This window comes from Notolepis coatsorum (genome assembly GCF_963971535.1).
Source record: "Notolepis coatsorum genome assembly, chromosome: 2".
Classification (NCBI taxonomy): domain Eukaryota; kingdom Metazoa; phylum Chordata; class Actinopteri; order Aulopiformes; family Paralepididae; genus Notolepis; species Notolepis coatsorum.
Window position 1 is genome coordinate 196,604,811 of NC_140166.1, and position 17,585 is coordinate 196,622,395.

At 43.9% G+C, this 17,585-nt stretch overlaps 1 protein-coding gene across 1 annotated transcript in view; it reads left to right on the top strand.

The window, feature by feature from the left end:
• Positions 1-17,585, top strand: part of faf1 (Fas (TNFRSF6) associated factor 1) — a 184,488-nt gene that overhangs the window by 78,606 nt on the left and 88,297 nt on the right. The window contains exon 8 of the mRNA XM_084308912.1: positions 5,518-5,604. Within this exon, the coding sequence (XP_084165038.1) occupies positions 5,518-5,604 (87 nt within the window). The remainder of the gene's footprint in view (positions 1-5,517; positions 5,605-17,585) is intronic.

The window sequence follows — 17,585 nt, forward strand, 5'->3', positions numbered from 1 at the left end:
ATGAAATATTCATATTTGTTCTTCATCCTGGTGCCAGCGGCTCTCTGCCTTCTTGTCTATCATTTATTACAGTCACAGCTGGAGGTAGAACGCCTGGATGAAGATAAACGGAGTGAGAGAGAGTGAGAGAGAGTGAGAGAGAGTGAGAGAGTGAGAGAGTGAGAGAGAGTGAGTGAGAGAGAGTGAAAGAGTGAGAGAGTGAGAGTGAGAGTGAGTGAGAGAGAGAGAGAGAGTGAGAGAGAGAGAGTGAGAGAGAGAGAGTGAGAGAGAGTGAGAGAGAGAGTGAGAGAGAGAGTGAGAGAGAGAGTGAGAGAGAGAGTGAGAGAGAGAGTGAGAGAGAGAGAGTGAGAGGAGAGAGTGAGAGAGAGAGAGAGTGAGAGAGAGTGAGAGAGAGTGAGAGAGAGTGAGAGTGAGAGAGAGTGAGAGTGAGAGAGTGAGAGTGAGAGAGTGAGAGTGAGAGAGAGAGAGAGAGAGAGAGAGAGAGAGAGAGAGAGAGAGAGAGAGAGAGAGAGAGAGAGAGAGAGAGAGAGAGAGAGAGAGAGAGAGAGAGAGAGAGAGAGAGAGAGAGAGAGAGAGAGAGAGAGAGAGAGAGAGAGAGAGAGAGAGAGAGAGAGAGAGAGAGAGAGAGAGAGAGAGAACACAGTATGTGTGTTCAAGTTTTGTTTTATTTGTCACATATAAGGACATGTACATTATAGCGAAATGCTTGGTTCTGTATGACCCTCCTGAAATTGTGCTTCATACAGTAAAAAGAATAAAGACCAAACACTGTTCTCGGATATCTTCTCAACCAACGTGTTTTACATGAAATAAACATCTTCATCAAAAGTATCCAGCTTTCCTATTTTTTCTCTCACAGCTACTTCTGGATCATCCTCTGCAGATCACCCTCCCAGCTCTTCAACACGTGCAGTCATTGATTTGAACTCATCCAGGGGATGTTAATATAGGCGTCGACCTTTGCACATTGCACTTTACCTTTGCACATTGCACTTTACCTTTGCACATTGCCAAAGCTTCTTGAATCTTGACTCCAACTCTCATTCAGACATGAGCCCTAAATGGAAAAGTTCCACAACATTTCATGAAAAGGCTGCATGTGTGAAAGGAGGTTTTAACATTTACATCTTCTCCTCTGCGCTCCTGTTCGGTCTTGCCCTAACCCCCTCTCTGCATGGAGAGGAGACTTGAGCTGGCATCATTCATTATTCACAGCAGGTAGCCTCCTGCCTCAGGTGAGATATAACAAGCTCCCCGTGGGACTGACTCTCTCTCTCTCTCTCTCTCTCAACGGACACACAAACAGAGGCATCATCACCGTCCCTCTTATACGCATTGATCTCTTGGCGAGTGCAGAATAGAAGTATCTTTTAATTGTATTGTTCTGTGTTGGTGGTGCTTCGGAGTCCCACCTCTCACATTGCCATGGGTTCCTTTCTTTGCCAGTGTTGTTTGTGTGTTACATCCAGGCTAATTGTTTCCTCCTTGCTATCAGCCCTCAGTTTCATTTGTTCCTCCTAGGAGCAGGACTCGTGGCATTGTCCCTTATTCCCTGCAGTTAGCACTGCCTGGCGTCTCGGCGCTAGTGACCATTACAGTAATAACCATGAGCACTACGAGAGCGGCTTGTAATGGTGCTAATTGAACAGATTAGTACAACCAGTGTCTGAACTGGAGGAAGCAACCTCCCCCCTCTCTCTCTCTCTTTTTTTCTCTCTCTCTTTACTCCCTCATATCTCTCTCTCTCTCGGGCAGATGGTTTTGATGAGCGCCCACTGTGAACCTTGAGTGTTTCTGCTGGGATTACAAACAGTGGGGAGGGGTTCCCGTGGAGTGGGAGGGGGAGCCCAGGGCCACAGAAAGGAGGCAGAGGGCTGGTGGCGTGGTGGGGGGGCCGCCAGGGGCCATGGGGGCCGGAGAGGGGACAAAGCGGACTCAAACGGGCCTCCGTGTCGCGGTCTTTTCCTCATGCATGCTTGTCTTCAGGCATCCTGAGGCCCCCTATGGTGAAAATGAGGCCCAGGACTTTAACCTGCATAGATGTGGACTCTGTTGGCCCCATGTTGGCCATATTCTTTATATATTTACTCTTTAGTCAGGGAACGGGCAACCCCCCCTCCCCCACAACTTTTTTTTTCTTTTCTTTTTTTTAATCTTCAATGAAAGTTGGGACATAATATGTCACTAGAGCATGTGTACACACCATCTGGGTACGGCTGAAAAGGTTCAAATATCAGTGCGGAGCTACAGGTGCTATTGACGGTACGACACAGTGAATACTAGGGAGCATGTGGATTGGTGAAATAAAGACATACGATAAAGACACAAACTAGAGGCTGGTTGTTTTTCTCTCAACAAAGAAGTAGCAGCATATCCAGTCACCGTGCAGACAGCCTGCCCACACTGTGTCCCTTCACAGACACATATGGAGCCCACTACAGAGCACCTTTTCTCTCCCCGCTCCCCTTTTGTCTTAGCTGAGGACTAGCCGATGCTCCCTGCTTGTGCATATCAATGGGGATAGAGTCCTGTCTTCATGTTTGTCTTTGCCAAAGGCTCTGGCTTTGCCTTGTGGCTCCCAGGGAACTGCCCCCCCCTTCTCTTTTCCTTCATTCTGCATCTTTCTCCCAGCATCCCTTCTCTCTCCTCTCTCTCTCTGTCTCTCTCTCTCTCTCTCTCTCTCTCTCTCTCCATCACTCTCTCTCTCCATCCCCAGACCCTAGGGCTATGTAGGCTCTGATTGGCATTCCCAGACAAGAGCGTGGGGGTACGTTGCTGGCTAGCGTGCAGGCTAAGCTGGAGAGTAAATGTTTGCCAGGGAAGTGGAGGGTAGAATAGGGGTGTCCGCTGGGTCCGGGGCCGTCCGTGACCAGACCAGTTGTCCTGGGGATTTCTCTCTGCTGCCCCCGGGGCCCGGGGCCGCTTCCCCACCCTGCAGCTGGGAGAGACGGAGGAACCAAACACAAGGCAGGACAACAGAGCAGAGGGAAGGAAGGATAGATAAAGGGAAGAGTGAAAGAAAGGCATCTGGTGCCTAGGGGAGACAGAGAGAGAGAGAGAGAGAGAGAGAGAGAGAGAGAGCTTGTGACTGTTTAACGGCAACCTTTTCTTCTCTTTGATTTGCTTCCAGCCAGGGATTACCAGCACTTGGCATTTACAGTGATTGGATCATTAATGTAGCCCTGAGGAGTACTGCCCTGTGGCGCTCGGCACCATAGCATCTAGCACCCTGCCTCACCGCGGCCTTCGCAGCAGGGAACAGAGTATTAGTCCTTGTAGCTCTTCAATTGTTTAACATTGTGATTTCACAACTATCTTTTTGTTACAGCACAGACGAGAGTCCTTACATAATGGCTTCTCTCAAGAGCCCTCTTATGTAGTACTATATGTAGCCTCTCTTGATGAACGCTTTATTATGGGAAAGTACAAGTGTAACGCTACGAAATGCAACGCCAATTTTATCATTCGGCATTATGAAACTATATGAAAATAAAATCAAGCTCAATTTGTTGTGATTTAATGATGTCCTTTGTGGCAGACAGGGGGCAGCATTAGACAGGACTGGTCCTCACTGTATGCCCGCTTTCTTCTAATATTGCTTGGATAAGTGAGGGAGTGGAGTTGGAGGTCCAATGCAACCTTTTAGAAGCTATGGCTTTTGCTATAAGTTTTGATCAACTTATCACTGTTAAAAGTTGTGCATCACTAAAGTGTCATGTTTGGTGTCACATTGCTTTGTTCCAATCCAAATATTTGATGCCGTCAAATCGATTGTCTGCTAATGGAAGCGCCGGGTGGCATGTTTGGTATTAGACTCTGCGAGTGGGCCTGCTGTCTAGCTTTGCTGTTCTTCTGTGGCTTAGTCAGGTTATCCACTACCAGGTGTGCCCCCCCCCCCTCTCTTTTCTTCTCTTTTCTCTCCTCTTCTCTCCTCCCATCCTCTGGCTCTCCATAGCGGGTGATAGTTTGTTGTTTCTGCGATGGTGCTCTAACCTCTGACTGCAGCCTCTTCATTACTAGTGTTTATACCTCTCGCCTCCGTCCATCGGCCGGCCGGCCGGTCAGTCAAATCCCTGTAGTGCGGCTGGTCAAACATAGATATTACCCTCTGTAATAACACTGGCCGCCCGGCCTGACCCCGGCCTGCCCCCAGCCTCCCCGCCTGGCTGTAGATGCTCTTCATAAGGAGAGGCACCGTGCTGGAGGGAGGCATGGGATTTACTTATCACTGTTTTATTACTGTGGTTGACTCAGGTTTCAATTCTATTAATTGTGTCAAGTCTGTTAATTATGTCTTTGCAAGCCTGAAGGAAATGGGAATTCTGATTTGAGAAAGAGGGACTAACTGCAGAATTAATCCCTTTTCTGATTTCATTACAGATGGCTCAATACCGTTTTTGTAATATTTCTTTCATGCAGCAAGCAGACCGATCGTAAGCTTCCTAGGTGACGGTCGCTACAGTGTGATCTTTTGCACCGCGCACAATAACACACAATGCAGTAATATTATATACACAAGAGCGGCAGCCTTCAAAGTCCAGTGTTCTGTGGCTCATTTCAACGTCGTTGCCTGACATTGGCTTTGACTTTGTGTTTGTAGCATTCTTGAAGTTTCCACCTCCGTGCCCAGCAGCCCTGCGTAGAGACCCAAGGATACATCTCTCCCTGGTGCTGTTTCCAAAGGCAGGATTTGACCTGTGTGTGGAGGGAGCTTTGCTCCACAATAGCCCGTGTTCTCAGCGTCAGTGTGCTGCCCCGCGGGCCTAACGGGGCAGCATTCTGCGGGGGTAATGGGGGTAATGCGCTAGAATCCGCGGCCGCCAGCACTCAGGCGCCGCTCGGCGCTTTGATCATCTCCGGCCGGCGCACATCAGGTTGGCGTCCGGGCTTTAAACCAACAACCCCCCTCTAGGCCCGGCGGACCACGGCGCTCGCTCGCTGCTTGGCAGGGCGGCCGCTGCTAACTGTTTAAAGGCACGGCGTGTTATCAAGTGGTGCAGATGCAGCGGCTGCGCGTGAATGGGAGAAGAGAAATACTGTTCATTTCAGAGCGTGGGGCTGTTGTTGCCGGGCATTAACGCCGGCATGCCAGGAATGCCCATAACACAGCCTTTCTTTCCTTTCTTTCTTTTCCTCCCTCCCTTCTTTCGTCTCCTCCTTCGTTCTCTGCCTCCGTCCTTGTTGTTACCTACGGTGCCGAGCTGAGCGGAGAGAAGCAGCCTTCAAAGTCCAGCTCCTCTCTCCCGCGTCGCCACAGCATCGCTTTTCACTCTGTGTTTTGAACGTTGCAGTGGTTAAATTATTTTACAACATCTACATGTATGTTTGATAAATCAGAGTGATGTTCAGTTCCACTTTATTTGAATTGTTCCCTAACGGGGGTGATGTTGTTGTTGACGGGAGGAAGGATGGCGGAGGTTTATTATTGTGCTTCGTGTCAGGCTGTTTTCCTCTGTTGACAGCGGTGTCTCAAGTCATTGAATAGTAACGATGTTGCCGTCTCTTCTCTGTGTGCAGGTGAAGAGGAACGTCTCAGACTTGACCAATATTCCAGTGAGGCATCAACAGTGGGAGGGCTGGCCCGCCTCAGCCTCCGATGACTCTGTAAGACACACACACACACGCACACACACACACACACACACACACACACACACACACACACACACACACACACACACACACACACACACACACACACACACACACACACACACACACACACATCTTATTGTATACAAGTCTACTTTCCCATAACGCTTCCTTCATTCCATTTGCTGTCCCAGCCATCATATGCCTGAATTCAAGAGCAAGATATTGACACCACCCAGGAAGATGGGTATCTTTCTCAAATTTGTCATAGAAATCTGAGATGCTATAAGTCTGTAGCGCATGCTTGTGTGTTTAGCATTGCTATTATTTAACTTAACCTGCCTTTCCAAAAGTGATACACTTGAGGTAACAGGACCTGTGATCTGGCGGCCTTGTCAAGGGTCGTTAAAAAGCCCAACACAGACCAGACCTCATCGATTATTCTAGAGAAGTTGTATATTACAGTAGAAACCGTTCAACAGTCCAGTCCTCCATTGCGGAAAGCATCTGTCCGAAGCCGGACAGAGTGAGACGGCGAAGCTAATTAAGATGTCAAAGAGGGTTCCCGTCTCATGTCTTCCATCTGTGGACGTTAAAGCTCACATCATTGAGTCTCCATGACCTCTGCCGCCCCGGGGTCTCTCGGCCCAGCCTTTCACCCCCGCACACAGTCAAACTGATCAGAAGCGGGACCCATACAGAACCTCGAGGAACCCCTGACCCCCTTTGTCTCGCCCTCTCTTTGACAGCATATGTGTTCCCATGCTAATTGCATGGGATGGTTTATTATGCTACTTTGTGGAGCTGTTGCGCACACATTCTTCTTTGAACACTTGGCTAACCCTCCCCCCTGCTTTTAAAGCCATGCGATTGTTGTTTTTTCTCCTGTATTGGCTTGGCCTATTTGTTTTGACTGTTTTTATTTATGTATATATATATATATATATATATTAGGGATGCTCGATATTGGCTTTTTTACCTATTCCGATATTGTCCAACTCTTAATTTCCGATACCGATATCAACCGATATCAACCGATACCGATATATGCAGGGTTCCCCCCCCCAAAAAACGGAATAATTTCAGGTAACTAATCATTTCACTGGATATATATATAACAAATATTGTTATTGTTTTTTTATTTTTTTTAAACCGATACCGATATTTTCCCATATCACATTTTACTGCCGATATCGGCCGATAATATCGGTCGGCCGATAATATCGGACATCCCTAATATATATATACATACACATATGTGTGTCTGTTGCAAAATATTTCATACCTAAACTGGCTCATTGCCAGAGATACAATTAGAATACAAAGTGGCTATTTTAGATATAGTTGCATAGATTCCTGTCTGTGGCCACTTAGTGATAACCTGTTTTGTGCCTCTGTGTTTGGGTGGATACACTTCTATTCTGTCTGCTTCCCCATTATCCATCATTCAAACACAAGAGTGAAAGCGAGGGAACAATAACTGCACCTGTTTTAATGTTTTTTTTTGGTCAAGCTTTTAAGATTTGGCTGTGCAAGCCAATATACATTGTGAGCGTTAATGTCCCTGAAAGGACGCGGGACAAAAGGTTGTACATCCTCTCCCTGTTGCAGATTGTTTGCTTTTTGTTTTGCATCACAGCTAAGAGCAGACGACTAGAAAGCCCCTGGTTTTTTCCTCCCAAACCGTCCAGCCATGATGTGTGAATGTTGTACAGTGATGGTGTTCTGGGTCTCTGTCTACACCTCCACTCAGGAGATCAGTCCTCAAACCACAATAGATATAGGCCTCTCGGCTCCCATCTGAAAGCACTTTGTGGGCACGTTGCACAGAGGCAGGGCCTCGGTGTAGTTAGAAACTGCTGTTAATTTATAGCACAATATGACTTCCTTTTCCAACCGGCAACCAGAGCTATTGGGAACTGTATGACTTAGTAGTTCACATTCGTAGAAGTGGAGTGCTGCCCACAGCTTTCCTTTTTTAACTGTCTGTATGTTTTGAGCAAGGCGCTGTGCAAAGTTGAATTAGGCTTGGGCCACAACAATTACTGTATTTCCACCACAATATTTGAAATACATATTCAAAAACCTGTGATTTGTACATAAATAAATGATATAATTTTATTGAATAAAATAGAATTTTATTTCAACTAAATATAATTAATTTGTATAAAACGTGTACACACACACACACACACACACACACACACACACACACACACACACAAACAAGACTAGTACAGGAAGACGGTAATATGAACCAATGAAAGTTAAAGGCACAACGTATCGTGTTCACTTGGTATCTGTCTACACACCTAGCCTCTGTCACAGGCTTCCTGCCAGTCAAGTGGGATGTCACATCAGATGGATGATGGATGGCTGAGCAAGATTGCTATTAAAGCCAATCATTTACCCCTTAGCTGCATGGCTTGAATCATTTGCCTTATTCACTTCGCTGCCATGTTGGTTGGACTTGGAAGCGATGAGGGGTACGGACGAGGAAGTGCGTATTCACTTCAGTGTTAAAGAGTCACTAAAAATACCACTTCAAGAACCAAAGTAGGCAAAACAACCAGCAGAATACACTATCGTTATCACTACAATCATTACAATGATTACCTGACCCAATTGCTTTTCACTGCTGTACATTTCATCTGTGGCATTTTGAAATATAGGGAAGGGAATTCGTCATTTGCCATGTATTTCATAAGCCGTGTATTTCATATATGACTTGCGACTGGAATTTCTTTTATTAATTTAGATTAATTTGACAAAGGAGCATTTGTTCCATTTTGACTTATTTCTACCCATCTCTCTGGACTTGAACAGGCACACCCTGTCTTTGCTTAGCTCTGTTACCTTCAGATTCCATTTCACCAAGCAAGTTATATCTCACTCACCTAAAACAATAATAATAGTATGACAAAAATGTAAAATAAACAATGAAAGAGTTTTCCATCTCTGTTCCGTTTCTCAAGGAGCCTCGGCTAGACCCCATATGGCTGTGATTGGCTGAGATGAATATCCTGTTTTAAATTACATTAAGTGTTTACATAGAGCCGGTCCTAAAGAAGGAATATGAACCCAATCTCACTGGGAGTGGGACAATCATTTAATCATTTACTGCCAGAGAAAAATAAATGTAGGCCAGGGGAACACAGGTTCACACAGGCGAAATAGGTTATAATATTGACTGTCAGGGTTCATTGTGGCATCCCAAGGCCTGGCCGGGACCTGGCTAACGGCGATCTGTAGCACATGCATGAAGCGTGCACGCACACACACGTACACACACGTACTCACACGCACACACAAGCACACGCACACACACACACTATAGCATTACCACTGGAGTCAGGAGTTCGTAGCTGAGTTCACAGACTCTGCTGGGCTCCACCTCTGCTGCACAGGCGGCCATTTGGCACTTCAATTACCGCTGCACACTCCCATACAGAGGTGGCAGAAAATCCATTTTTCACACCAAGGGGTGCATATCTGTCTAATTATAGTTTAGTTAATTGATTAAGTTGTTTTGCCTCTCCGTTCCTTCTGCTAATCGGAGAAAGAGGACATTTCAGTGCTTGTATTGTTTGTTGGATTGTATTATTGTTGTTAGAGCACAGGAGAGCAATTCATTGGGAAACGGCTTCTCACCTGAGAGAAACTGGACTTGTTTTTGGAGTACGTCACCCTCCCTGATACTGTGGCCTCAGTGTGTTTCATTGTGTATTGTCTGCCTGAGCCATTCAAGGGCCACATAGAGAGTTGAAATTGGATCGGTATGGATAATACTCAAGTATCACTCAACAACAGGTTACAGTTTACTGTGTTTAAGTGCAGTTTAAGTACAGTGGGTTATTGTATGAACTCTCAAACTAGGGAAGTTGCATGTAAAAAATTATTATATTATATATAATATATATGGCGCAGTGGGCAAGGCGCTCGCCACTAACGCAGGAGATGCTGGGTTCGAGCCCAGCTCTCGGCGTTGCTTCCGGCTTGGCTGGTCGTTCATACTAATACAATTGGCAGTATTAGGGGGTGGGAAAGCCGGTGGGTGGGGATCGGATGTTGTGGACAGAGACTCCTACAGGTCGGTTGGTGCGCCTGTACAGCAGAATCAGGAAGTATCTGGGGCAGCGTGAGCCTCCCACACGTTACTCCTCGCCACTGAGGGATCGCGCTGTACAGGTGAAAAAATGCAACAGCTGCCTCCTCGTGTACCGGAGGGGACGCGTGATGCAAGGCTTAGTCCACATTGCAGCCGACCAGTGGGAGGCATGGTCTAGCAACGTTCGAGACAGGGGAGGGAAGAATTGGATAATACGAAATTGGGATTGGAGAAAAATAGAAAAATGGGGAGAAAAGGTAGATAAAAAAAAAAAATCGTAGAAAGAATGTAGCCTAACTGTATCATAGTGTGGTGATGCCTAACTGTATCATAGTGAGGTGATGTCTAACTGTATCATAGTGTGGTGATGCCTAACTGTATCATAGTGAGGTGCTGTCTAACTATCATAGTGAGGTGATGCCTAACTGTATCATAGTGTGGTGATGCCTAACTGTACCATAGTGAGGTGATGTCTAACTGTATCATAGTGTGGTGATGCCTAACTATCATAGTGAGGTGATGTCTAACTGTACCATAGTGAGGTGATGCCTAACTATCATAGTGAGGTGATGTCTAACTGTATCATAGTGAGGTCTAACTGTATCATAGTGAGGTGATGTCTAACTGTTTTTTTTATGCAGTCAGGCCACTGAACTTAGAAGCAGGCCTGGCCAGTGTTTGTAGTTGCAGCAGCGCAATAGTTAGATAACCTAGGTGAGGAACAACCAGGAGATCACTGCAACTCACACAAGTTGGAGAACTATCTCTCTCTCGCTCTCTCTTGCTCTCACACACACAAAGGGAGCCGCATGTGATTGGTGGAGGCGGGACCCTTACAAAAAACTGTTGTTGCTAATCATTGACACATGCTAGCCTGTAATAATCCCCCCCAGATAAATCTACTTTGCATTTGATATATTGCAAATATATGCCATCTTATACAACGGCATGCAAATTTCTCGATTCTGATTGGCCATTCACACGTCTTTATTGGCAACAATCCACGGTCCTGGGCTCAGGACCCGCCCACAACCAAATCACATAACCCTCCCCGGCTCACTCCGGGAGAAAACAGGATCGCGGACAACAAATGGTTATGTTGAAAGCACCATAACGACTAAATATGAAGCGATTCTGTCAAGGGGAATGTGTTAGTATTTTAAACAATGTTGGATGATGTAATTGATGGGTCTTGACTCAATCTAGAACAAAAGAAAAATCGCGGATTGATTGATAGATTAATTGATTGATTTAAATTTCTTCCTTCCTACTTTCCGACTGCAGCGTTCTCTCTCACACTGTCCGACGCTGGCGTACCCACAAACACACACATACACACACACACACACACACACACACACACACACACACACACACACACACACACATACACACACACACGCACACACACACTGTGACACACACACACACACACACACACACACACACGCACACACACACACACACACTCCTGTCTGCAACAGCGGGGGAGTCAGACTGAGAGAGAAGCAGCGCTGTTTTAAGTGAGCATGGTCTATTGAATTGATTGATTGGTTGATTGCTAATTTTATTACTGTACCCCTGGTTTCCAACTGGTTAAGTTTAGGCTAAAAGAAATAAATAAAAAAATAGGGCGAAGAAAACGTTTTTTTCCTATAGGGCAAAGAAAACGTTTTAATAAATTTTCAATCAATCATTCCAATAATACACAGTTGGATGTGTTAGTTGGTTGGATGCACTTCAAGCTGCTTCCACATGAGGCAACTTCTCTCAATCATTCCAATAATACACAGTTGGATGTGTTAGTTTGGTTGGATGCACTTCAAGCTGCTTCCACATGGAGTTGTGGGAACTACTTTTTCTGGCGGATGGTTTTTTCAATAAATCTTCGATTAATGTGTGTTTATTGTATAGAAATAAGGTTGGATGAATCTGGCAGTTGTATAAAAGCTTTACACCACGTGCAGTCGTGATTTGTGACCAATAAACCATGCCTAGGGGGGTCTAACGACCCTCGGCTGCGCCTCGGGCCTAACAACCACCCCTAGGCATGGTTTATTGGTCACAAACCACTCCTGCGTGTGATGTAATGCTTAAACACACACTGGCATTTAAAGGGTTAGAATTATAAAATGAATATGTGGTGTTTAGGGCTGTCCCCGACTAAGGATTTGGATGGTCGACTAGGATAAGCCAAAATTTGCTGTTAGTCGACTATTGGTCGACTTAAAAAAAAAAAAAAAAAAAAAAGTAAAATATTTATTATTATTTTTTTTTTCATTTGGGCTGTGGGGGGTGCTTAATGTCTGAAGGAGTCGACTGAAGGCTTCTTGTCCTCTGCAAAAGCATGCAATTGGTCCACTGATGGATACATCTTGATATTTGTCTAGTCTAGTGTGTTCATTAGATGGGTGAAATCCTCTTTCAGTGCCTCTGTGCCTGTTTTCATAGGCAGTTAGCCTCTGGTATGCGTGCCATTAGCGTTAGCCACGCTTCTAGGCCTATTTTCTTTTTTAGAAAGAATGATAAAAAAAAAATATATATATATATATATATATATATATATATTACATTTTTTTTTATTTATTTTTTTATTATAATCGACTAAGAGGTTGGCCAGTCGACTACGGCCCCTTTCGACAGATTAGTCGACTAATCGATTAATAGGGGTCAGCCCTAGTGGTGTTATGATCAGGGCTGAAGTTTAATAAAAGATTGTATTTTTTTCAATCTGATATTACAAAAAAACTGAAAATCCATCTAAATCAGTGTTGTTGCTAATCATACATATGCTAGCCTGTTTTTTAACAATAATTTGTGATGCCATCACAAACACTGGCATTTAAAGGGTAAAAATAAAAATAAATCCTGCACCAGAATGCAGGAAATGAAGTCTTTGTAACAAAAAAATTCCTGGTGGGGACCCCCTGCTTAAAAAGTGGCCGGACTGGTGCTATATTTTGCACTATATTTCCTGGCCTGAATGATTTCCCCAGTCCGGCCTTGGTTAAAAGCCTCCAATGCTTATTAGTGTGTGTGCGGTTGAACGTTTGCATTCAACCATACATTTCCATTTATATAAAAAAAAAAATATATATATATATTTTTTTTTTTTTTTTTTTTATTGCAGAACAAAAATTATTAAAAGTCAGTACTCAACACACAATGCATAATGAAACTTTCCGTAAAGGTGGTTAAAATACATGCAAGTACAGAAACAAGATAAAACAAAAATAGTCTATAATAACATTTTAACCGTATACAGTGTATATCCAGCGAAATTACAATTATATAAATGTTAGTATAGAATATACCCCTAATACCTATTTTCTAAAACCCTACACACATATGCTCCAGCTCGAACCCCCCCCTCTCGGACCCCCTCTTGGATAGTACCTCCATTTTCCTTTTATTCTCTCCACCACTTCTACCCACATTGACATTTTGGATTAATTGAGACCCAGAATTCTTGCTGTAGATATTTCTTGATATATCACATCGAGATATGTAAGAAACCACACTTTCCGGCACATTTTTTCCGGTTGAAACCAGCGTGATGCGATCAGTTTTTTTAGCTACTGTGATACCCGATAAAACCAATCTCTTTAATTGTGGATTCACTGCAAACTCAAAAACATCATTCAATAGTAATACCGAGGGGTGTACAGGTATATTCCAAGATACGAGTATTGATAATTGTTGGGACACATCTTTCCAGAATGCCTTAACTGGTGGGCAATCCCAATACATGTGCATAAATGTTCCTTCGTCCCCGTTTGTACATTGGGAGCATTTTGAGTCTTGTTTAAGCCCCATTTTGCACAGCCTTATAGGAGTCAAGTATGTCCTGTGAATATAGTTCAGATTGATTTGTTGATGATCCGGGTTCCTTGATGTAAGTCGGACATTTGCCCAGGCTCCTTGCCAATCAAAGTCATTTTCCAGGTCTGGTATATCCCTCCTCCAGACAGTGTCTAGTTGAAGGGTTTCATACGAGGACGTTAGTAATTGATAATAAAAACCTGATACAAAACCTCCCAATGTTTCTCTTTCATAGAAAAATTTGTGGTATCTGTGGTGTTCAATTGGTATGAGTAATGGAACACCGTGAGACCTCAGACAAAGTCGTAACTGTATGTAAAAAAGCCATGTGGACTCGGTGAGGTTAAACTTTGTGCATATTTCGACATAATTACAGAGGCCCTGGTTATTAAAAATATCCCCTAATGAGTGTATGCCTTGCTCTTCCCATATAGGGAATCTTATAGGGCGTTTTCCCATTAAGAGTGCATTGTTATTGAATATGGGAGTGTGATTATGCCATTCTTGAGGGTTAGGATATTTCTTTTTTTTTTGATCCACTTTTTCTCCCATTTTTCCATATTTTCTCCCATCCCAATTTCGTATCATCCAATTCAACCCTCCCCCGTCACGAACGCTGTTTCTTGCCTCCCACAAGCCGGCTGCAATGTGGACTAAGTCATACATAGCACAAGTCCCCTCCGGTACTTGAGGTAACAGCAGTCGCATCTTTTCACCTGCGCAGCTCGATCTCTCAGTGTCGAGGAGTAACGCGTGGGAGGCTCACGCTGCCCCCGACACTTCCTGATTCTACTGCGCAGGCGCACCAACCGACTTGTAGGAGTCGCTTGTTCACAACGTTCGATCCCCACCCTTCAGTTTTCCCTCCCCGTAATACGGCCAATGTGTATTACTGCGGACGACCAGCCAAACTGAAAAACAATGTGGAGAGCTGGATTCGAACACGCGAATCCTAGCGTCTCCACACTGGTGGCGAGTGCCTTGCCCACTACACCACCTAGCCGCCCTGGTTAGGATATTTCTTTTGTGTTTCCCGCCATGTTCTGATTGCATGGGTAATTATGGGGCCAAATTCCCGCTCACAATGCTTGATTGAAAGTTTAGTGTGTGCTATGTCTTTCAGTGTCTGTGGGGCTACTATGTTTTCTTCTAATTCTCTCCAAGATACCAAAGCCTGGGGGTCAAACCATATTTTCAATGGTCTTAATGTGAAAGCCTTAAAATATTGTAAAAAATCTGGAACTGCCATGCCTCCGTCTGCTTTATTTCTCTGTGCGGTGGATCTTTTTATGCGAGGTGGTTTGTTATTCCAAATAAATTTGTATGTGGAGGTTTGTAATCTTTTCCAGTAGCCCTCTGGAGGAGGTAACGGAAGCATTGAGCTGAAGAAATTGATTCTTGGTAATACATCCATTTTAACTATTGATACCCTTGCCTGTACGGAGTTTTTAAGTTTTGCCCACCTGTCCAGGTTGTCTTTGATTTTGTTCTGTATTTTTGTGTAATTGTGCTTCACCGTTTGTCTTATGGTGGGAAATATTTCCACACCCAAGCATCTAAAATGTTTGACCATGGGTATCGCACCTGGGAGGGTTGTGTCTTTTTTTGCACGGATGTTAAGAGGAAGAAAAGCCGACTTCGGCCAATTTATTTTAAATCCCGATAAATCACCAAAGTTCTCTATCAACTTGAGTATATGCGGCAATGTGTTGTTGGGGTTTTGCATGAACAATATTACGTCGTCCGCATATAAACTAATTTTATGTTGTGTGCCCTTGATTACTATTGGTTCTATGTGTTGGGATTGTCTTATAAATTGTGCTAAAGGTTCTAATGATAGATCGAATAGTCCGGGACTAAGAGGGCAACCTTGTCTGGCAGAGCGTGATACCGGAAAGATATCGGAGATGAATGTACCTGTTGTAATCCTGGCCGATGGGTCCTTGTATAGTACTTTAATCATATCAATGAATCCTTTACCTAACCCCATCCTTTCTAATACTGCCCATAGAAACGACCATTCCAACCTGTCAAATGCTTTCATAGCATCCAGGGATAGCATCGCCTTAGGTGTGGTGTCCTCTTTGTCTGCATCTAGTACGTGCAGTATTCGCCTTATGTTATCATTGATCAGGCGACCTTTTATGAAGCCTGTTTGGTCCGGATGAACTAAAGACGTCATATGCTTTTGCAATCTGATGGCTAATATCTTAGAGTACAGTTTGACATCGGTTCCGAGGAGGCTTAAAGGTCGGTAACTACCGCACTCAGTGGGGTCTTTGTCTTTTTTGTGAAGAACTGAAATGAGTGCGATATTTTGGTGTTTATGGAAGCTCCCCTCTTTGACTGAGTATAAGATCATATTTAGTAATAAGGGTCCAAATATGTCCCAGCAAGAAATGTACATTTCTGATGGGATACCGTCAATTCCCGGAGCCTTACCGTTTTTCATTCCGGATATGGCCTTCTTGAGTTCTTCTAATGTGATCGGTGCTTCTAACTGTTTAGCGTCGTCCTCCGAAAGTTTAGGGAGAGTAATTTGATTAAGATATGTGTCTAATTTGTTTTGATCAAAGGTCGTTTCTGAATTATACAAATCGGAGTAGAATTCTTTGAATGTATCGTTTATTATTTTGGGGTCTGTTACAAGAGCTTGTTGTTTTCTAATGGCAGTTATATCTGCAAATTTTGCATTAATTCTTAATCGCATGGCTAATAGGTGACTAGGTTTGGAACCTTGGAAATACTGCTGTTGTCTTGTGCTGCGTATTTGCAATTCCGATTTTTGTCTGTATATTGCTTTGATCTCTGTCTTTAGAATGTTAACTTGGTTTTCTAGTCTAGTAGAGTTGTTGTATTTTAAAGAATTAAAAAGCGTTGAGTAAAGCGTTTCCATTTCAGACAGTTTTGTGCATTGATTTTTGCGCAGTATGGAGGAAAATCTATCCGTGAAATCCTTGATCATACCCTTTACCGACATCCATAATATTCTGGGGTCTTGCTCCGCGTTTGCATTATCCCGTAGGAATACTGTGAGAGCTTCTTTAATTTGTGTAATGAATTCCTTGTTGTTAAGCAGCATAGAATTAAAACGCCATCTTGGGGCCCGGGAAGATAGTGTACCAAATGTTGCTTTCAGGATTAAGTAGCAGTGATCTGATAGCGCATTGGGTGTCATTTCCACTTCATATTTATCAAATATTCTCGGGGATGCAAAGACGTAATCAATTCTGGATAGTGTGTTGTGTCTCGCCGAACGACAGGAGTACTTACGGGTCATGGGATTAAGTGAACGCCATAAATCAATTACCCCTGTTGACTTTGACCAATCTTTTAATGCTTTAGATGAATTTTTTTGTTCGCTGGAAAAGGCAAGGTAAGTTTTGTCCATCCTTGGGTTCCAAATGGCATTAAAATCTGCACCTATTATATATGAGTATTCGGGATGGTTTAACATTTCTCCGGTTAGTGAAGTGAAGAAACCCACTTCGTACAAATTTGGGGCATATACCGCTGCCAACGCAATTTTCCTGTTATTATGTATAATCCTAGCTATAGTTATACGCCCCTCCGCATCTGACCATACCCCTTTCAATTCGATATTTAATTTACGTCTGACGACTATGGCTACCCCTCTAGTTCTCGTACCAAAAGAAGAGTGACTAATGTTATGGTATATGTTATCCGCTAACGTATTTATGTCTTCCTCTAAAATGTGCGTTTCGCTTAATAGAGCCACGTCCACATGTTCTTTTTTCATCAGCGTGAGCACGCTTTTGCGTTTGTGTTGTTTGTTTATCCCACCGGTGTTCCATACCATTATATTCAAACTAGCCATAATCTATGCATGTTTTTGTGTAGTTTTTGGTAATGCTTCTGGAGTGCGAAGCTACAATAGATGTACATCCAATTAATGAGGTCCCGTTGAGAGCCGAGCTTAAAAACATATATATATACAAATAAAAATCCCCTATTTTCCCCTCACCCAGAAAGTCGTACAGGCCTGTGTTCCAAAAACACATCCTCCGCGATTGACTCTCTCCCTTCGTCCACCGGATTGCCC